Here is a 23,471-nt window from a genome sequence, read left to right as displayed (position 1 = left end):
GCATAGTATCATTTCTTGGCATCTTGCTTACTTTGAAAAAGATACAAAGCTTATCATTTGTAGTTTTGCATGCTTACCTTTAAAAATTCTAACTCTGTCTCTTTTTCAGAAGCTCCTGCGTAGGTATTATGCAATTTGGGCAACTCTTCTTTAATATAGGATAAATCAAGTTTCTCCATCACTCTGGGAGGCAAATAGTGCTCCAGTCTAAAATAAGACATGCCATGAACCTAGAAAGGAGAATGTTTTTGTAAGCAATTCTGTTTGGCCTCTTCCTCCTATCTTAAAAGGTCTTGCCTCACCCAAGACATAAGATGCCTCTATTTGTACTTCTCTTTGAGAAGTGAGTTTTAGAGGAAATGCATCAGTCTCTCTCTTTTATTCAGTGAGGTAGTGTGACTGAACTGACTGGCAAACTTGGGGAGAGACTGACAATGCGGGGCCAAATGTCATGGTAGTTAAGGGTTAATGCTGTGGAGGATGCTGCTTGAGTGGCATAGTCTCCTGCCCTTGCTTCCTCTTAGCTCCACTTAAATTCCAGAACATGTGTCCTTGAACATCTATTCTCCACACAGTGAACTCTGCTAAATTCTCAGATCACTGCATGAATCCATGTGGAAAGTAGAAGACCCCTTTGATTCAGATTTTACTGGTAAGCCCGTGTCCAGTATCTATCAGTTAGAAACTGGGAAAAGGAAGGGTAAGTGCTAGATAGTCCAAAACTCTGAAATAGGATAATTAAAAAAAGAAAGAAATAAATCCCACATTGTGTGACTGTATACAAGCAATGTATATAGGGAACTTGATCATTGTGAAGTAAGTACCAAACTAGCCTCAAAAAATCTCTAGATCTAAACAGCAAACATCCCAACCAGGTTGTCTTTAACTATGCTGAGGCTAAGAACAACAATGCCAAAGTGACTCTGGGGGAAAATCAATCCCACCTCTGCTTGATAATCTCCATACTCAGCCTGGAGAGCCAAGGACGCCAACAACAAAGAGGTCTCATCATCACAGTGCATCCTCTCCTCCAAAATATCTTTTCGCAGCTGAAGATAATACTGATGACAAGTCAGAGTATGTCTGGAAAATAAATACAAGACATCTAGGCTTCATCTTCAGTCTTGAGGTAATTTTTATTATTGAGAGATAAATTTAGTTTCCAAGATAGTTAATTATGAAGCTTTTAAACCACAATAATTTAATAAACTATGCTGAAGGAATTATTTCTTTTATGATAAAGAAGGTATTATCACTGATCAGATCAAATAATTAAGTATCAGTAAACTAAAGGGTCAAAGGCCCAGGGGTCAAAAAGAGAAAAACAGAAACTCTTGTGTACTCACTGTATTAGACTAACATCATCCATGAAAAATTTAATTCGAAAAAACAAAGTAAAATTAACAGTGGCTTTGTTCTTTTTCTTTGGTTCTTCTTTCCATCCTTCTGGGGCCACTTTGGTTAATTTTAAATCAGTATCAACAAAGAAATATTCATTATCTAAAACAGAATAAGAAAATGTTCAGATAAAATAAAAATACTTTAATGTTTTCTTTCAATTTCTTCTTTTATTTCTGGTCAGACTTGCACAAAATACTTTCACCTGAGAATAAAATAAGATTATGACAGGGAGCTTTGAGGCACTGGATATGGATGGGAGGCAACAGGGCTCAGTCTTTTAAGAATGAGGGACCTGAAGACAGGCAGACCTGGATTCAACTACTGGCCACATCATTTACTATCTGTGTAACAATGAATAAATTTAACCTCTCTAGACATCAATTTTCTTATCTGTAAAATGAGGATAAAGCTATTTCCTGTAATTCCTGCCTCATAAGGTTGCTGTAGGGATCAAATGACATAATGGATAATAAAACATTTGGCAAAGTATGGCACATGGTAAGCATTCAATAAATATTAGCTATTATTTATCATTATTGAGCTATTGGCTGAAACCTAGGAAGAATAATAGCTATCATTTTATTTTTATTTTTTAATGTAATCACTTACGTACTATTACTCTCTCTAAATGATATTCAGTAAAATTTGACTTATCGAGAATGTTTATGAAATTAGGTATATTATAAATAGAAATTCTAATTAATTGAGTACCTTTATTTAATTAGTAATACTTGTTAACTGCAAAATTGTAATTAGTAAAGTGATAGGACAACAGTAGGCACTAAATGAATATCTATTGAATGACTCTACAAAATGAATTATTAGTTTTTAAGAAAAGAATTCAATAAACTAAATTGAAGGAAATATTTCTCTTGTGACAAAAAAAGACATTATCCTGATCTGTATGGTTGCAGGATGATCTGATCCTGCAATTATAATTTATGGTACTTTGTTGTTGCCTAAGCTTTCTCAGTTAAATTCTGAGGTAAACAGGAATCTGAAATATTAAAGAGTAAGGTATAAATATAATGATTTAAAGAGATTTATTAAGCCCAACTCCAAAGGGCTTCTTATTGCTATGGAAATTCTAGTTCACCAACAGGAGTGGCTTCCAATGAAGCTGTGCTAAGGCCACTGTAGATGTGAAAGTCACAGAGTTCAGTGGATGTGATGCTGAGAAAATATGTGAAATGATATTTTCAGTCATCGACTGAAAATATCTTAAAAATACACTGTATGTTTTAGGACAGTAGACTAAAAAAGCTGATGTGATGATTCAGAAATAGTGTCCTGCTATATATTCAAATTCATATTAGCAGGATACTAACTTCTAGAGTACATAGGTAGGCAACTGACATATATAATGGTACTCAAAATATAACAATTAAAAGCTATTTTTATATAGCCAAAGCCAAAAAAAAATATTCCTGGTCAAGTGAAGAAGATGCAAAAAGACACAGCTACTAAAACAATGTACCTAGTTAGAAGAAGGGAGGGAGTTCCTAACTCCTACTTCTGCACGCTGAATGTTCATGTACCTGACTACTACTCAAAACAAGGTTGGGCATAAAAGGTATAGGAAGTCAACCTGTTGCCAAGCTTTCATATTGTAACCTGAATTTAAAGCGACTTGGTACCTTTGAGGGTAGCTAAAGCAAACAAATGATGCTCCACTAAGCCAATATGGGCCACAACCATATCAAACACATCTTTACATATGGTTTTGGTATCACAAGTCAGTTCCAGTCTCTGCCCGCTCAGGAGCATCACGTTTACTTTTCTTCGGTTATCCTCATTCTTCCCTTTCTTTGTCTACAAATGAAAGAAAAAAAAAAGAATGGCATCTGTTGAAGTAAACTTTATAAGAATTTCAATTTTTTTTTCTTTAAATCATGACTGAAATTATTTTCTAAGAGTGACACAAATTGATTTTATTACTTACAAGGATAGACCGTGGCAAATCCAAAGATATAAAAGGTTCTATCGTCATTTTCACAAACTCAGGGCCAAAGAAATTCTGCAAATCACATAAGTAAAATTAATAGTTTTTACTATGTATTCTAGCTCTTTCCTTAAAAGGAAAGAATGTAATAATAAAAATAAACCACACATAAAGCGACCTGATTAGAACTAGGTGACCTGAAACAAATGTAGAAACTTGCAATAGAAAAGTGGAGTGGAATTTACCAGGAACAGGAATGGAAGGTGCCTTACACTAAGTGTGAACAGAAGCTTTTCCTCAGCTCTGTTTTCTGCCAGTGATGCCAAATGTAAAGCCTTGTTTTATACTGTTTTACCAGTTTTTCATTTTCGGACTCCAGAATGGCTAGACTCTCAAAAGAACAACAGAAGTCTTAATTGTTGAAGTAATAGGGAGGATTTAATATTGCTAATGTGTGAAGGGATTGAACAGAATTTCAATGTTTTAGAGTAATATTGAATTTGTCCTAAACAAGTCATAATTAAAAAACAAAATATATAAAATATTGTGATTGTAAAAATACATACTTGTGATTTTATGATTACAAAATATACGTATCTGTCTATAATTAAGTTGGAACCCTGTGACACTGTATTCTTTTGTTTGAAATTGTGACATCTAGGGATAGTATAAGTATCACAGTCTCTGACCCCCCCCCCCCCCCCGCTGCCTCAAGTAAGAAAACAATATCTTAGGAGCTGAGGGGACTCAGGAGTGAGAAAAAGTAGAGTCCACACACTACATTTACTGCTTCTCAATCTACTTTCCCTTGACCTGTATATCCAGAGGTTTCTGCCAAGAGGGAAGAACTGGTCGAAGAGATAACTTAAAACAAGATAGACCCCAGGTGGGAGCAGGTTCAGAATAAATTGAAAGATTATGTCAAAATGGGGAAAGAGAAGAAAAACAGGGTTAATCTTGAGGCCAAAGGCAGCTGGGGTGTAGGTTTAAACAAAAGAAAGTTACTAAAGTTTTATTTTTATGTTCCTTCTTTGCATTTGGCTGTACAGCTCATTTGGTTGCTTGGTGTGGGAATTCTGTCCAATTAACCAAGTGTGGAACATGTGACAGATACCATTTAAGTAAAAGTTTAACATTATGGGCTTGTTAATAATCAACGAACCAATAGGACACATTTTAAACAAGAACAGAAGTAGAGCAGAAGAACTGAGAATGGTCTGCCATGAGAAACACAGAATCTAACATAGATCAACTACGCTAACAGGGTATGAACAAGTTAAAAAGTGCCTACACCAAAAATAATATAGAAAAAAAATTAACTAAAAATTTATGTTTTGAGAAAGAACATTAATTCAATTGTGAAACTGTTCCTCCAAATATTAGTATTCTTCTTCAGCCCCTAAAATATGTCCTTCCTGCTCTTTTCAGGAAAAATCAACAAAAAACACATCACTATGTGACCCTTTAATGATCAGTAGTTCAAATTCTCTAGTCATTGATAAAGCAGGTGTCTAATAAAGTGTGTGTTTTTGAAATAGCCAGACACTGGCTGCCTGTAAGAAAGCTCACGTATTTAATGAGATGACACAGAATAGTGGCATATTGTAAAGGTACAGACTACCATTTATATGAGCCTCTAATGAGCCACAGTTCTGCATTAATTCTGATTTAGAAAAAAGATGTGTGCCTTTTATACTTTATGTGTGCCTTTAATTACTAGAAGCCCATGCTATTTAGTATGATATCCTACCTATTGCCTAACTTTGACAAAGATAATGTTTATAATAATAAATTGACGAAGCCTTATTGAGCATCTTCCTTTCAGCTTAAAACAAATTCAGTATGTTTTATTGGAATTTAATAACTTTAAAACTGGACAGTGTCTTATAAATTACAACCCAATTCCACATTTTAAAAGTTAGCACATTGAGGCACAAAGAGGTTTAAAAGTTTACATAAAGTCATAAAATAGCATATTAGCAACAGAATTCAAGTGTTCTAATTTGTAGTTTCAATGCAGTTTTCACCACCCAATACTCTTTCTTCTGTTTAGAGAACTATGAGAGAAATGTGAATTCTACCAGCTTCAGGGCATATAAATGTTTTTCAGATAATTCATTGAAACAAGTAACAAAAAACAAAACAGAAGAGGGTAATATACTTTCTTAATGCAGAATAAGAAAGAAAAAAATCATTCTAGATTTTATCACTTTTACTAGTATTTATTTTGCAAATACAAATAAATGAGAGGCTGCCTCACCTACTATAATTGGTGACAATAAGAGAAAAGAATAATAATAGCCAGAATAGGTAAGAATATGGTGAAACAGGCATGATCATAAAAGCATAAATTGGTACAAACTTTTTGAAGACCAATTTGAGAATATGTGTCAAATGTCTTAAAAATTGTTTGCCTTTGACTTGGCTAATCTACTTGGAGGAAGGTATCTGCAAAGATTTAGCTATAGGGATGTTCATCAGAGCAATGCTTGCAACAGCAACAAAAACAACAACAACAAAAAAGAAAAATTTAAATGCCCAATAACTGGAAACTTATTAAAGAAATTATGGTACATGGTAAATTTGCATAATGCAGTACTTCACTGCCCTTAACAATAATATTATAGAAGCTGTAAAATGTTTAAGATATTTTACATGAAATAAGAAGTCTGATCATTTTGAGCTTATGTTTATAAAAATAGATGACATATACTGAAACAAAAATAAACTAAACACATAAAAAAAATCCCCCACTGATATAAGATGCACATTTGTTACTCTTTGTGTTTGGATATTGTAATATGAGGATACATGCTGGGAGCAAACATGACTATAAAGTGAATTACTGACATAATTCTGAGGACAGAGTAGAAAGATGGAATATTCTCGATAACACTCTTGAGCTTCTGACCCAACCTTGAATGTCTATCTCTGATCTTCATGGTTTTTGGGATAATAAATTCCTTATTAAAAAATGATCCCTGCAATACTGAATAAAGCCAGTTGACTTTAAGGATCACACATATATTTTTAAAATATACAGTTAAGATACTCTAAACCCATCTAATGTTATTTTTAAAATGAAATCATAAAAACAGCTAGATATTTATTTCAGTATCAACCAAAAGATATTTAACACCTATGAAAACTAACATGAGATTTCAATATCATCTATAGGAAATTTTAGGATACCTATAGAACATTTGAAAGTTCTTTGTATAACATTTCCATGTGAGACCAAGTTTAGATGCAATAATCTGAGAATCAACTTACCCTCAGTTTTCTTTGGGTCATGGCTGTTTCGAGGGCCATTTCTCTTAAAGGATCCCTAGTGATGTCAAGCATGGAAGCTTTTATTGTGTCTCCTGGATACAGGCTCAACCGAGACTGTCTAAGGGCCATTCTAGCTTGGAGCTGCATCATTTCTTCTTCTTGCCGTTTTAGCATAATCTCTTGATTAATTAAGTTGCCTTCAAGGGGTGTTTCATATTGTCTGCTATATAAAAAAGAGGAGAAAAGTAAGGGTTGGGAAGAAAATAATTATTTTAAGTCTAATCAAGAAAAAAACCACATTAAGTAAGGGATCAAGAATTTAAACAAATTTTAATTTTGTCATCTCAGAAGAACACTTGCTGTAAAATTTCAGTTATATATTTTATATATATACATATATATACATATATATACATATATACATATATGTATATATATATATCTTTATTGATTTCAGAGAGAGAGAAAGGGAGAGGAAGAGAGAGATAGAAACATCAATGATGAGTCACTGATTGGCTGCCTCCTGCACACACCACACTGGGGACTGAGCCCCAGCCCAGGCATGTGCCCTGACCAGGAATCGAACTGTGATCTCCTGGATCATAGGTTGATGCTCAATTGCTGAGCCACGCCCGGCCGGGCCAGTTCTACTTTTAATGAATTGGTATAATATGCTGTCCCACTTTCTGTGGGTAGGTCTATTTCTTCCACTTCTCTGAATATTCAGCATCCTATGAAAACTGTTTCTCTTGCAGTTCTCTTATCTTGGGGCTGTTTTCCTTTTTCTTCCTTTTTAAAATTTCTTTTATTGTTGAAAGTATTACAAATGTCCTCCTTTTGCCCCCATTGATCCTCACCCCCCCGTACCCCTCCCCCCAGGCCTTCACCCCACTATTGTCTGTATTCATGTGTTATGCATATATGCATATAAAACCTCATGTTAATCTCTCCCTCCCTACCCACCCACCCACCCACCCACTCCTGCCTTCCCTCTGAGATTCGCCAGTCTGTTCCTTGCTTCTATGTCTCTGGATCTATTTTGTTCATTGGTTTATTTTGTTCATTAGATTCCACATATGAGTAAGATCATGTGACACTTGTCTTTCTCTGGCTTATTTTGCTTAGCATAATACTCTCTAGGTCCCACCATGCTTTCTCAAAGAGTAAGGGATTCTTTGTTTTTATAACTGCATAGTATTCCATTCTGTAAATGTCCAAGAAGATGCTTGATATGATTTCAGTCTTGAACTTGTAGAGACTTGTTTTGTGTCCTAATGTGGTCTATCTTTGAGAATGTCCCATGTGCACTTGAGGAGAATGCCTATTCTGCAGCTTTGGAGTGGAATGTTCTATAAATGTCAATTCAATCCATCTGATCTAGTCATTTTGAGTTACTGTTTCCTTGTTGATGTTTTGTCTGGAAGATCTATCCAGTAAAGTCAGTGGGGTGTTGAAGTCCCCTACTATGACAGTATTGCTGTCAATCTCTCCTTCAAAGTCCTCCAGAAGTTTCTTTTTTTTAGCCTATCAGTCTTTTGTTCTGAGGTGGGTCTCTTGTAGACAGTATATATTTGAGTCTTGTTTCTTTATCCATTCATGTACCCTATGTCTTTTGATTGGGACAATTAATCCATTTATATTTAAGGTTATTATTGATAGGCACTTATCTATTGCCATTTTATTTCTTTATGCCCATGTTTCTCATTCTCTCTATTTCAACTTCTTATTACCGCAGTCCCTTTAACATTTCTTGCAATGCTGGTTTGGTGGTGATAAATTACTTTGGCCTTTTTTTATCTGGAAAGTTGTTTATTTCACCATCTATTTTGAATGAAAGCATTGCTGGATACAGTAGTCTTGGTTTCAGATTCTTGTTTTGCATTACCTTGAATACTTCAGCCATTCCCTTCTGGTCTGTAGTTTCTCATCAGAGATGAGAAATCAGCTGACAGCCTTATGGGAGCTCCTTTCTAGGTAACAGCTTGCTTTTCTCTTGCTGCCTTTAAGATTCTCTCTATGTTGAATTTTTGGTATTTTAATTATGATGTGTCTGGGTATGGGCCTCTTTGGGTTCTTCTTGCTTGGGACTCTCTGTGGCCTTCTGAACTCGTGTGACTTTTTCCTTGACCAGATTAGGGAAGTTTTCGGCCATGACCTCTTCAAACAGGTTCTCTAACCCTTGCTTACTTTCGACCTCTTGTGGCACTCCTATGATGTGAATATTGTTACATTTCATGTTGTCCCACAGCTCCCTTAAACTGTCCTCCTGTTTTTTCATTGTTTTTTCTTTTTGGATCTCTGATTGAGTGATTTTTTCTACCCTGTCTTCTAATTCACTGATCTGATCCTCAGCTTCCCCTAATCTGCTGTTCACTCCTTCCAATGTATTATTTATTTCTACTATGTTGTTCTTAATTTCCTTCATAGTTTCTATATCTTTCTTCATGCTGTTGAGCATCTTTATGATCAGTATTCTGAACTCTATGTCTGACAGACTGCTTATCTCCATTTCATTTCGTTCTTTTTCTGGAGAATTCTTTTGTTCTTTCATTTGGGGCTTGTTTTTTTTGTCTCCCCATTTTGACTGCCTGTTTGGATTTGGTTCTATGTATCAGGTAGATCTGCTAGGACTCTCAGACTTTTGGATGGTCTATGATGCAGGCCAATGTCAGACACTGTTTGTGACTGGCCTTGAGTACCCTGTTTGAAGTTTGCCACACTCCACAGCTTCTGGTTTTCTCTGCTGGAACTGAGTGTGTTTGGACAGGACCAAGATGTGCACCAAGGTCTGCTTTTCCAAGCCCTGGGTCCAGAAGCAAATCAGGCAAAGATTCAAAACACACAGAGGCTGTCATCCAGTCTTTTAATGAGCCTCAGGCTGTAGAAACTCCATAGGGTGGGGCCAGAGGTTTTCTAGCTGGGTGGGGCAATTGTTTCTCCCCCAGACAAAAGCTGCTTGGAAGGTAAATGTCTGCCTGAGAGATATCCTCTTTCCCATGGGGGAATGAGTCAGCACTGGGGTCTAGATGGGTGCCCTCTGAGATCTATTCCCCCAGCAAACCCCCTGGGTTCTCCTCACGCTGCTCTAGTCCACTTTGCCTTCCCTTCGCCAGAGCCCAAGGTGAGTGGCTGCACCCAAAACCATCCATTTCCCCTTTAAGAGGGTGTCTGCATTTCTAGCCACCTCTCCCTGGCACAGAAATCCTGCTGATTTTCACAACCAGATGTTATGTGGGTACCTTTCTCAGTTTTGGTGCTCTGGGCTGGGGAACCCAGCTTGGGGTTTAGACTCCATAGTTCTCAGTGGGAATCCCCAAGAGTTGAGATATCCTTCTGGACTTTCAGCTGCTGCCTGTGGGAGCCCAGCCAGCCCTCTCACACCTTTGCACTTCCTACCAGTCTCTATGTGGTCTCCACTTTTTGTCCTTGGTTATGAGGGTCTCTAGCTTGTCTTCAGTTGCAGTTGATTATTCAGGGTGTTTTTTCTACATTTTAGTTGTAACTCCAGTTTGGTCCTGGGAGAGTGTCAGTGTGGCTTCCATCCAATCTGCCGCCAACTTGGATCTCACTCTTCTTCTTTTTTAAGAAAATATGTTTTTAAATTGCTTTTTTAGAGAAAGAGGAAGGGAGAAGGAGAAACATCAATCAGCTGTCTCCTGCATGCCCCCTACTGGGGATCAAGCCTGCAACCCTGGCATGTGCCCTGACCTAAAACTGAACAAGCAACCTCTCGGTGCATGGGACATGCTCTAACTAAGCTGTTTTATTCTTATAATCCTGAAAGACTAGGCCTAGAGATGGCATTGAGATTCCTCTTAATACTAATTTCAGCTTCCAGATGATTGATGATCTTCCTCTGGTAGCCCTAGCTTCCCCGAAGTACATGAAATCATAGCATCCACTGCTCTGCTTTGCTCTAGACATTTATTGTCCTATTGGTCGACTCTCCCCTTATTCCTTAAATATTTAAACTCCTGACTCAGTCTTTTTCTTCATCTCTGCTTCTGTCATAATTCATGGTGGTGTTATACACAGGGATTGAGGAGTCCAATCCTCTGGACTCCTCCACTACCTATACTGGATGTTAACAATAACCACACCACCTCTGAAATTTCCTATTTCTATGTTCCAATACCATCTCTATATAATATGTTTTGTCTAGCTCATTTCCTCTAACAGTCTTCTTCAAATAATTCATTGACTCTATCAGGAATTTTAATCCATTGACTCCACCACTTTCTCTCTGGCTATTACCTCTTTCTTGCCCTTGCATTGCTTGACCTCTAAGGCCCATCATTAAAAATCACTCCTTTGCATAAACCTGAACTCTCATGAAACTGCAGAACCATGCCTACTGATCTCACTTGGCTCTCAAGCACTGCCTGTGACTCATTTTCTTAGAGAACTATTTAATATTGTCTTTTGTTTTGTTTTCTTTTCAAAGCTCCAATACTCCCTCCCTTGTCCTCTCTCACCTGATGACTTTTCTCCAGTTTTGATGACTTTTCTCAAGTTTTCTCGGTACAAAACAAATGCAATCAGAAAATAACTTCCTCATCCTTATACCATCAAACTTTCCAAATCTACATTCATTATGTTCTGCCTTTTCTGTTACAGTGAGTAGATGTTCTGCACACTCATCTAGGCTCAAAACCTCTACTGTGCATGGGATTCTACCGCTTCCCCTACTCAAAGACTTTGCTCCTGCTGTTATCTTCTCACATGCATCAATAGTCTGGCATACTAGGTTACTCTCAGCACAAAAAACATGCTGTGCTATTTCTTACTAAGAATAAAATATCCTCCTTTGTTTCCAAATCCTCTTTTAGACTCTATCCCATTTTCCTGCTGTTATTTAGAGTAAACCCTCAAAACTGTCATTTAAATTTTACCTCATTAAACAATGAATAAGTTACCAGTAAGATCAAGAAAGAAATCAAAAACTTCCTGGAAAAAATGAAAATGAACACACAACAACCCAAAATCTATGGGAGACAGCAAAAGCAGTCCTCAGAGGGAAGTTCATAGCACTACAGGCCTATCTCAAAAAGCAATAAAAAATTTTAATAAACTATCTAACCCTATAACTTAAAGAATTAGAAAGCTCCCCTATGAAGCTGTCCAGACCAGGGCATTTGTTTGCTGGGAGTTTTTTGATTACAGCTTCAATTTCATCAGTTGTTATTAGCCTATTCAGGTTTTCTGATTCTTCCTGATTCAGTTTTACATGATCTCACTCATATGTGGAATCTAATAAATAAAATAGACTGAGGAACAAAATAGACCCAGAGACAAAAGCATGGAACAGACTGATGAATCTCAGTGGGAAGGTGGGGGGGGGGGAGTGGGTGGGGAGAGAGAAGTCAAAGAAATTAAATGCATAAATGCATAACCCATGGACACAGACAATATTGTGGTGAAGGCCTGGGGGGGAGGGGAGCACGGATGCAGGATGGAGGGGATCAGTGTGGGGGAGAAGGGGACATCTATGATACTGTCAACAAGAAAGATAAATAAATAAATAATAAAATAAATAAATTTTACCTCTACTTCATCTACCACTCTCTTAGACTCTGACCAATAGTTTTAGTCCCTTTTATTCTACCAAAACTAGTCACAAAAATGACTGACCTCTTCAGAGCCAAATGATAATTTTTAATTTTCATTTTACTTGACCTCTAAGCACCATGTGCCATAGCTGTTCAATCCTTCCTGTTCTTGAAACAGTTACTCTTGGAAATCACGTTCTTTTTATTTTCCTTCTGCATCACTGGCTCCTCCTTCTTCATGTCTTTTGCTGGATCCTCCTTCATTTCTAATCTCTTAATGTTAGACTACAACAATGCTCAGATCTCCAGCTTTTTCTAGTCTCCTTATGTACTCCGTACCTATATCTCATCTAGTCACATGGCCTTGGTGACGTTATATGTTCCTATAATTCCAGTCTCTCCCCTGAGTTCTAATTCTATTTACCTGCGTAGGTGAGTGTGTGACTTGGATGTTAATATGCATCTTAGCCTGCTATGTCCAAAACCAAATTCTTGATACTTCCCCCCATCACATCCAACCCTTCTCTCAATCACTCTGATTGCTTGGCAAACAACTTGGAGTCATTCTTTTTTTTTAACGGTAGCAGTACGGTTTATGAAACTGTGCATTAGTATAGGCGCTGGGGCTTGGAGTCATTCTTGATTCCTCTTTCTTGCAAATCCCATATCCAATAGAGCAGCAAATCCTGAAGGCACAACCTTAAATATATTTATATTTGACTATCACTAACAACCTGTGCTGTATCCATCTGATGTGGAGTGCTGTAACTGCCTCCTAACTGGTCTCTTGCTCCTGTAAATCTGTTCTTCACAGAACAGACCTATGTAATCCCATTAAAATGTAAATTAGATCCTGGCTCTCTATGCTTTCAACCACCCAATGGCTTCTGATTATACTTAGAATAACATCCAAAGTGCTCACTTCAGTTTCTGAGGTCTGACACAATTTGGGTCCTAGTTACCATCCACTCTGCCCTTCACTCACTCTGATGCAGCCACACTGACCTTCTTGCTGTTCCTCTAACATGTAATACATCTTCCTCATGGCCTCTCCTCCTGTTCATTTTGTCTGGAACCCTCTCGCTCCTGATATCTGCATGGTTCATTCCCTCATTTCAAGTAGTTTTCTGTTCAAATATCACCTCTTGGGAGATGCCTCCTCTGATCACCCTACCTATACAACACAGCACTTGGGTATCATATCCCTGCACTCTCTATCCCTTTAGCCTGCTTTATTTTTCTTTAGAGCAGTATCACTCTCTAATGGTGCATTACTTAATATGCCACTAAGTGTTTTACGTTTATTGGCAATCTCTCAGCTCCAGAACGATCCATGAGGGGTTTTTGGTCTTGTTCATGACTCTATCTCCAGTATCTAGAAGTGCTCAGTACATGGTAGGTGCTCAACAATCATTTATTGGGCAAATGATTGAATATAATTTTCAGCTCATGAATCTCACTTAATGAGAGTCAAGGAAAATGAAAAGAATTTCAATGTATATATTTAGTTCACATTTGTTATTTTTCATCAAATATATTAGCCTTCTTTCAAATTATTTTATACCAGAGCTACAAATAAGAAGCAAAAAACTGATTATCATTTTATCTGTCCCAACACAATATTTGGTAGAAGTTCCTATAATGACTGAAAAGTTAGAGTGATAAACAAAACAAAGAGACAAAACAAACAAAAAACTCAGAAAACCTGAATCATTTAGGAATAAATAAATAGGTTGTTTTGAGTCAGAAAAAAAAGTTACCTCATTAAGCAGATAGGCACAGAAGCAATGGGAATTGTACTATGTATAAACCGTACTTCAAAGTTAACACAGAAAAAAACTTAGGCATGATCTTTGGCAAACAGCTGTGAATATCCTTTTTGATCACTGAAAGACACTTTTGATAGCTCAGAATTCAAAAATGACTCATTCTGTGGCATCTGACTCATAATTTCCTGTTAATCTCCCCCCCACCCCATTTTACAAATCAATAGCACTGTCTGGATCTGTTTTTCCACTTCATTCTAACTAAAGCGAGTGGAAATTTTTATAAAGAACCTTGCAAAAGTGTTTAAATACTATTTATAGTGCTCACAAATATGTGACCTCAACGATAAAACAAGATCTCCTGATTGTGTACCAGCATGTTAAGGATGTTATCGGAAACTTTGTACAAATTCAGGAAATTCTGCGCTTGAATAAGGAATTTGGACAGTATTTTAGTTAATATGTTGTTCTGTGCACAAATAAAGGAGATGGATAGTCCCATTCTAAAAGAAGTAGAGTGTAGCATCTTATATTAAATATAACATATAAACAGGCCTAACAATCTGCTTCTTGAAATATTTTTCTTTCACCTATAACTTTTATCTAATGCAGATATTATCAACACCACACTGGGTATTTTTCCTCTTAAAGGATGAAGTAAAAGATAGTTTATCACTAAAATATGATTTGATGAGTTAATGTTGCCTATATAAAACTTGGTCAAAACTAAGATACTCTCATAATCTTGATACTTTTGAGGTACCCCATCAAGAAGATTGAAATATGACACACAAAATGATTTAATTTTATTTGGAGGAATATGTTTTTATATGACTAACAAACTGACCATAAAATCAATCTAATACACAATCCTGATAATTTTTCAAATTGTTTTTTCTACTCCTTTTAAAAAAATATATTTTTATTGATTTCAGAGAGAGGGAGAGGGAGAAAGAGATAGAAACATCAGTAATGAGAGAGTCACTGATCAGTTGCCTCCTGCACACCCCCAACTGGGGATGGAGCCCGCAACCTGGGCATGTATCTTAACCGGGAAATGAACCTCAATCTCCTGGATCTTAGGTTGATGGTCAACCACTGAGCCACACCAGGCTGGGCTCTACTTATACTTTTGATCAAGTTAAAAGGGCAATATATTAACTATTTATATGTTCTCTCCAAATTACAGAGAAGAGTGACTTCCTCAGTTCAACACAAAGCCTAGTGCAATTCAATATCTGCTTCTTCCTGGTGTTCATACCCAAACACTTTTGCTTCTTTAAGAAAACTGTGTAATACCAAGCATATATCTGACTTTGTCTCTTATCTCTTTGTTCAAAATAACCAAAATGGGATCATCACAATCACTATTACCACAGGGGGGTTATAGTAATATAAAATGCTACTATGCAAATATAACTTCACTTGAGGTAAATGAATACTTATTAGAGCTTTCCCTGAGTAAAATGAAACATCATGGACTATTTTAAAAAGGTACAAGAGAGAAGAGAGAATTACATAAATTTAATAAAAGTTGAAACATTAAAGATAATTTTAGTGCAATGTATTTAATTACTCAGAGTCTACACCTTTAATCACAAGGCTAGGGTTACCTGGGCTATTAATAGTTTACAGGTGTCTGCTAGAATTAATTAGCTAAGGGGCAAGTTTTTGTTAATTTCCAAATGATTCTTTTGTATATGGTGGCACTTGAATGAAACAAACTGAGATAATGAATTTAAAAGGATTCTCGTACTTTGGGCGTAAATTCTGAAGCAACCTTTGGTTTTCTAGAATCATATTACAAATTTCAAATTAATGCTTAATATTAGCAACATGCTTTTGTTTACATAAGAGACCTGTGCACACACATAAAGAATACACATCAATATATTCATTACTCCCTTGACACTTTTCAGTTTAACAGAGTAAATCCATACATAGCTATAATACCACCATCCTAAGTCTGGAACAAGAATAGTACTTAATACCTTATAAGAAAGCTGAGTATTTCAGTATGAAAATGAACTCTAAACAGCCCCAATTGGGCTTTAAAAAAATACAAGATAACCTCTTTTAAACCAGGAAAAATGGAGTGAATAATTAACTTTTTACATAACAGGTTACTCAGTAGTAACCTACTCATTATTCATTCAACAAATAATACTTAGTGAAACCCTGCTTGTTGAACCTGTTCAACCTTTCAAAAGAGGTATTACTCTTTACCTTCTCACACTTTTAATGCCATACCTTCAGAATTTCCTGTTAATAAGTTACCGACAATTCCAAAAAAAAAAGAACAAACTAACTATAAATAATCAGAGCCAACTCTAATTTTAAAAGATTCCAAGAACTCAAACTTGAACTACTACAAAGTCTTTCAAATGACTGAATAAATTTGTGAGAACTTAAAGAGGAGGGAAAGGAAAAGGAAAATGGAGAAAATAGGATAATTTTTTTTTAATTCTACTTGATTCTAATAAAAACAAAAACAGAAAAACCTGTAACTGGAAACATACTATTATTACTTTTTCAGGTTGCATTACCTTGGTCTGTGTGAATGGCCTTGACTTGGAGTTTCATCTAATCCTGGGAGGCCACTGTTAGATTCAAACCTCTTTGAAGCTTCACTTTTTCTCACTAATTGTAAATGAAAAAGGAATAATAGCATAGATGATAATAATATGAAGTGATCTTATTTAAAACTCAAGGATTTAGCAGATACAAATTAATATTCAAATCATATTCATATAATCAAATTAATGACAATGTCCTTACACTCTAGAGGTAAGTCATATGTTATTTTAAAAGACTGAATTATTTTCTGTTATGAAAATGACTACATTGTTTTGATGAAACTGCTATTAAGCTCTTATAATATTGTTAAATATTATAATTCTTAGATTTTATATAGAATTATTCTTTTGCCACCTCGTATCTAAGTGCTATTGAAAAAGAACAACAATCATGGTTTCTTAAAAACATTTTGCTTTTTGAGATGCTTCTCACCTTGTCTGAAGTCTGAGTCAGAGGAAATAATGGATGGACTTTCACTGGAGGTACTAAAGATATCACTGTGGTAAGTTTTGTATCTTCGAATTGGTTCTAAAAGGATTAAAACAAAAAACATTAGAAAGCAAACTCATTAGCTGTTCCACACAAATCAAATAAAATATTACATTTATTCTTGTGAGACTAGAACATTTTATATAATGCTTTAAATTTACAGATTGCTGGATGGTATTCAAACAATGTGATTCCAATTTTGAGGCAGTCTGGCATACTGGTTAACAGCTGGGACTCTGATGCCTGACTTCATGGGTTTGAATCTCAGTTCCACTAACTGCAGGGTGTGTGACCTTAGGCAGGTAATTTAACCTTCCTGTGACTCATCTTCTTTATCTGAAAAGGGGGCATAACAATAGCGTACACCTTGTAGGGTTGTTGTGAGCATTAAGTGAAGTAATAATATACACAAAGCTCTTAGAACAAAGTAGATGTTATATAAAAATAATCTTTAATAACCAGTTTTGAATGCTTACTATGTATAATTCTCTCTGGTAGGTGCTATTAGGGATAGAAAATCCAAAGACATAGTCCCAGCTCAAATAATTTTAAATGTAGAAGTACAGAATACTTAATTCAAGAAAGGATGTTTAGTTCCACCAGAATGAGATGAGTAAGCATTAAGAGTGGGGAGACTGTGTAGGGTTGTGCAGTGTGCGCTGTATGCCGGGGGTGCAGGACCCCACTCAAATCTAAATTCTCCCTTCAAAATGTTTCTTACTTGCCCCCTCTCCTTCAGACTCACCACAGCTATCACAGATCACCATTCACCTCATGCCTAGACTACTTCGTGTGTCCCAGATTCCCTTTCTGCAGTCTTGCACATCCCATATTTATAATTCACATTACAGAGAGTAAAGTTTTCAGAAACAAAAATCTGAGCATATTGTTATATTTCTTAAACTTTTTCAAACTAGAGTCTTTAAGGTACAATTGAAAACTCCTTAGCTTGACAGTCAAAGCTTTTATAACCTGATCTTCAACTACATTTAGAGCAGTGGCTATGGATACCGAAAAGTCAGATTTACGTTAGAAACAGATGAAAAGTATAGACCTCTTTCTTCCCACTCCCCAAAACATGCATATACACAAACATTTAAGTACAACTTTAAAAACTCAATGCAGGTAAAACCCTTGTTCCAACGGTCTCTGCCATCCACTTCCCCAAATTCTGCACTCATATTCCAAATTTGCAAATTTATAACCAAAAGCATATAAACTTTTAGGCTCCTTCCTATAAGATACTGTCCCTGCTAGTAATGCTGTTGCACCCCAACTTTTTTTTTAACTTGGGTACTTTTCCTTTTCTTGTAAGAGAAGCCTTAGCTTCAACATAAAAGCTTTCATGACCACCTACAGGCCAAGTTGGACAATGCTTCCCTTACTTTCATATTGTTTTACACATAACTAGTTGCAACTCTTCCACTGCCTAATAATTCTCTACTTGTTTCCTCTACCTAAATTATAAACTCTCTGACAAAAAGGACTGTGTCTTTTTTAGATGTCTCTCTAGTATCTACCAAGTGTCTGCTAGCAAGCACAAAAATAAACATTTTCTGAATGAACATGGAGGAGTGGATGAATATAAATGTCACACAGAGGTCACTAATGACCTTTGAGAGGGCTAGTTCCATTGTACAGGCAAGTCAGAGGCCAAATCAGAAAGGGTTAAAGAAGGACCAGCAGGGAAGGAATGGAGAAAATGAGTAGGCTATTCTTTCAATTACTATAGGGGTTTGAGAGAAGAAAAATTTTAAAAAGACTGAAATTTTTAAAAAGACTGAACCAGGGTCTTTTGGGAAGAGTGGGATGCCTGAGCATGACTTTAGGCAGCGGATAATAAGCCTGGTGATTGGAAAAGACTGACGTTGTAAAGGACAGTGGGGAAAACTGATGAAAAACTATGCTGAGGAGAAAAGGAAGAGATGGAAAAAACCTAATACACATGGGATGGTTAGTCTGGCAAGGGGAAAGAACCTTTTCTTCTTAGGAGAAAGAAATGATGGACAAGAAAAAGTGAAAATACAGAGGGAATTCCAAGATACCCTTATCAGGAAGTTGACTTATTCCTGGTAATAAAAAGTGACTCACTTCCTGGGAGCCTGTTTAGCTGGGAGCCTGAAAGGAAATTCTGCTGTAAAGTGTGGTAAGTCAGCAAAAGCCGCACGAAAGCTTCCATGTAGCCATGAGAGTTTGGATTAGGCTAGAAAGCAGGCAATGTACTGGAACCAATCAGAATGGTTTTGTGGCTTTTTCTTGGCACTAGAGAAAGTAGACCATGGGAACTATCTAGATTTGAGGCGTGCCATGGAATGTATGGAGGCAGATAACCAAGGTATGTGAGGGAGTCTGTTTCACTAGTTAGCAAACTTGAGAACAGGGATATCACAAAATGAATTATTCCTTGTGCTACAAGTTGTTCAATAGAGGATGTTAAGAGAAAAAGAGATGAATGAATGAATGAATGAATGAATGAATGAATGAATGAATGAGAGAGGGAGAGAGAGAGCGAGAGCGAGCGCAAGCTAGTTAAACGGCACCCTAAGAATGAGGCTTGTGGGACAGAACTGAAAGAATGGCTGGGAGAACTGGGAGATCAGGCTGAAACAAAGCTTTAAATAAGAGGAGAAGAAATGACTGGCCGTGGGCCTGGTGAAGAGGAAGCTGAGAATTGTTCTATGGCTACGTTTACCTGGAAAAGTAGGAATAATACAGCAGACTCCTCCTTTGTCCAGCTTTGTATATAGTGAACATGACTATCAGATAATACTAAAATAAATGCAAAGAGTTTTGGAATTGATAATCCAAGTATTTACCAGTGTTTGGTTGTTTTTTCCCCCCAAAATGATTCCATTGTACCACACAGGGAAATCTTATGAAAAAATATATAATATTTTAAAAATCCTCTGGTTTAAGATTAATGTGATTTGAAAGGATTGCAGAAGACGACAAACAATTTTATCTAGTACTGTTTAACTTTAATAAGCATAGTTAAATTATTACTTAAGAAGAATGGTTATTTTTTTCAAGGGGTACCAAAGAATTTTTTGTTTACTTTTATAGAACTCCCATGCTAAAATTTTCCCAAGGTAACTTGACCAAATTACGGACCCAGCATTGCAACAGACAGGGCAGTAAAATGAACAAGGCCAAGGAGAGGGCCCAGATGTACAGAGGCAAGTTCTACCTTACAAAGAAAAACAGGAAGTCACAATAAGCCTATTGTAGGACTGAAGTACAGCACTTCTGTCACTTGGATGTTGTACCATGCAATCATAATTTCACACGCCATGCTAATTTGCTGTTTCATTACTATTTCTGCAAAGTGGCTGTAAAATAGTAAGTAAATTAATTTCCATTGTTCAGTGGCACTTTATAGCTGTTCTTATACTATTTTATGCGCCCGTATTCCCTCTCCTCTGCTAGCCGATGTTTTGTTTCCTTTTTTAGTTTACTCTGACAATACTAGTAAACTTTTTAAATTCTTGGGCTCCTTCTGTGAGACAAATTAAGGTAACTCTGATGATCCCCTTTTTAAAATATAGCAATAAATCATCTTCCCTTTATGAACTATTGGTTTGTAAATGTTCTCAGTACCACACCTGGGGGCAGAAAGGAACTGCCTTAATGATGCTTTACCGCTTTATAGAAATAGGGCGCTAGCATCCAGAAACACAAACTAGATGACTAGCTTGGCAGCACTGTTAGGGGTAAGGAGATCCTTTTTCCCTAAATTGGGGTAGGGGTGGGTATCTACGTTAATTAAAGCAGTAGGGATGCTTTTTGTGAGCTTCTGTATTCTGAACTGTATCTATTGAAATGTTGTTATCCATGTTCCTTTCATGTAATGGCACAGCAGATATAACCAGATTAAAGTTCCCAGGCCATAGTTACTATTCAAGTCATGCTTATAAGAAGGTTATAATCAGATTAAAGTTCTCAGCCAAAATTTACTACTTACGCTTACAAGAAAGGTTAGCCCTTGTAAGTACAGACTTTCCATTTCTGAATTAAATAGCAACTTTAATAATTTCAGAAATTATTATAAAATTACAAGTCTTTTATGAGTATCTTGCATTATTGGTGTATACAAAGTGGCAACATTTACCATGCTTACAGATCATTTGGGCAAGAAAAATTACTGGCTTTTTGAGATGACCTACATAAAGGCAACCTGTAGATATTAAGTAGAAAGAGAGCAGTTTTCCCCCTGTTCTGGTCTGCAAAATCCCTCATTTTCCATGAGCTGTCCTAACATTATTAACAACTTTTCTTTTTGGAAGACCCAGATACCACAATGTTTTCTATTTATATTTAAATGTATAATATTAGCACTTTAGATTTGGTCCAGATCCCAGGAATGTGGTATTAACTGTGTGATTAAAAAAACCAAATTTCTTATTATGAAAACTTCTGAACAGACAAGAAAACAGAATAAAGTCCTTGTGTAGCAATCTCCTAGCATGAACAAAACCTAGTGATTGTTATTTTAATTAGAAAGTGTCAGACTATTTTTTAAACAAAGAGGTGCTCCTAAGTATTTATATATTACAAGGTTTTTTTGAATGCCAAAATTCTTAAATCATGTGCAATGGACCTATTAAGAATATTCAAATACATGCTTTATAAATTTAAGCTTTCACTATTACAATAATTTATTTGCCCTTTGTGGGATAAAATTAGACTTTTAATATCTAATTTTTGGTTTGCAAATTTCTAATCTCAGCTAGTAAATATTTTGATGAAACGTACATTGTACACATAAGTGTACCAGGGTCCATTTTCCTTGTATCACTAGAAAATTTCCTTCTCTGACTTCAAAAGAGTACTTAGTTTACAGATGTGGAAAATGAAGTGGTAGGAAGGAATCCTAGTGTAGAAATAATAATAAGTACAAATGGGTACATAAAATCAGCCTGGGCACATATCTCCAAACCAGAAGAACCAAATTGGGTGTGTGCGTATGTATGTATATAAATACATAAAACATTTGGGAATATATGCTCTCCAAAATACATTTTGTGGAACAGTGGTGAGAGGAATAGGGACTACAGAAGAATGGATTAAAGAATTAATATTTGGATAGAAATCTAGTTATAGAGATTTCATAATTATACATACTTTGACATTTAAAGATATCTTTAAATTTCTATTAATATCTCCTAATTAAGAGTATACTATTTTTTTGTCAAATACAAGACAAACATTTTGTTACCCTTTAACTGCAATCTGATTCTTTAAACAAAAGTCACTTAAGTAGTAACAATAAAAAGCAGCTTTTCAATAGGCTAGAATGTTTGTTCTGGGTTCTTGACAACTAAGAGTCACAATTTCCATCACCACTGAACATACTTGAAACATATAAAGCCATGGCATGTGATTATGAACACTATATTTTTAATGGTTGGGAAGTTATAAGGATTTGCATGATATTCTGAGCTACTTCAGATGAAATACTCACATCTACAGTCTTCACACTAAGAGGAATCTAAGCTGGCACAAACTGCAATCTAAAAACACCATTTACAGGGGACACATGTTCAAGCTCAGACAAGCAACGTAAAACTCAGCCAACTGCAACATCAAGAATTAAATAACCACTTTTTGCTTGGCGCTTATTTACCTTTAATACATGACTCAAATTATAGATACAAGATTCAAAGAGAAATGACCCAAATGACTGGTTTTGTAGCTCAGAACTACAAAATTTTAAAACCCTGCATTTTTAAGGTTATGGGCCCTAACAAATAAAAATATTTCAATTTTCAAATAAAGTGGAGAAACAAAAATAATAGCGTTATGTATTCACGTATGAAGTGTTTTTCTCTATGCTTTCTTTTCAAGGAATTAATCTCGGGAGATTAGACATTGTGCCTTTTAGATGTTCACTGGAGTCCACTGCATTCTATATTATAGCATGCTGCAAAATATAGGAATAGAATATATTCTAATTCCTTGAGAGCTAGGCATGATCAATAAAAATTTTAACCAGGAACATAAATTATGCAAGCATGAATATATGTAAATGAGGAAGATTATATGGGAAATGCTCAGAACCATACTTTATAGATGTAAAATTTGTGCAGAATAGGAATGAATAGCCTCCAATTTCCTCTCCTCTGTGGGGGTCTTGTGTAATGCAGCAACCACAAATCTGGGCTATGACTTGTATCTGCCTTGGCTGTACCACTCTTCCAACACCCTCCAGGATCCTGCACCACCTGTTCTAAAGCTTTCAAACAGTATAGTGCTCTAAAGGAAAATGATTACATTTGTTGGTCAGGCTATGACTGACAAGTATGTGACTTTCACCTAGAGTCGGACAAAACAGAGAAGGAAGCGGATTTCTCCTCACTATAATTCATCAGAGAACACTGTTGTATCCAATATCAGAAACAGCACGCCTGAATAGACTAAATATGTAATATTAATAGCCACAATGCAATACTCAGTTTAGATTAACAAACAATTATG

General features: G+C 36.1%; 1 protein-coding gene across 11 annotated transcripts in view; it reads right to left on the bottom strand.

Annotated features, from left to right (window-relative positions):
- Positions 1-23,471, bottom strand: part of PTPN13 (protein tyrosine phosphatase non-receptor type 13) — a 173,585-nt gene that overhangs the window by 67,146 nt on the left and 82,968 nt on the right. For 9 of the 11 annotated variants that reach the window (XM_081127218.1, XM_081127222.1, XM_081127224.1 and 6 more), the window contains 8 exons: positions 16,941-17,036; positions 16,478-16,571; positions 6,617-6,839; positions 3,344-3,418; positions 3,039-3,213; positions 1,347-1,500; positions 945-1,083; positions 78-230 (listed from right to left, as the gene is read on the bottom strand). In XM_081127218.1, coding sequence (XP_080983344.1) covers positions 78-230; positions 945-1,083; positions 1,347-1,500; positions 3,039-3,213; positions 3,344-3,418; positions 6,617-6,839; positions 16,478-16,571; positions 16,941-17,036 — 1,109 coding nt within the window. The remainder of the gene's footprint in view (positions 1-77; positions 231-944; positions 1,084-1,346; positions 1,501-3,038; positions 3,214-3,343; positions 3,419-6,616; positions 6,840-16,477; positions 16,572-16,940; positions 17,037-23,471) is intronic. The other 2 variants (XM_081127221.1, XM_081127226.1) reach the window with 1 other exon arrangement.

The sequence above is a fragment of the Miniopterus schreibersii genome, assembly GCF_964146895.1.
Source record: "Miniopterus schreibersii genome assembly, chromosome: 1".
Lineage (NCBI taxonomy): Eukaryota > Metazoa > Chordata > Mammalia > Chiroptera > Miniopteridae > Miniopterus > Miniopterus schreibersii.
This window is presented reverse-complemented; position numbering and strand designations above follow the sequence as displayed.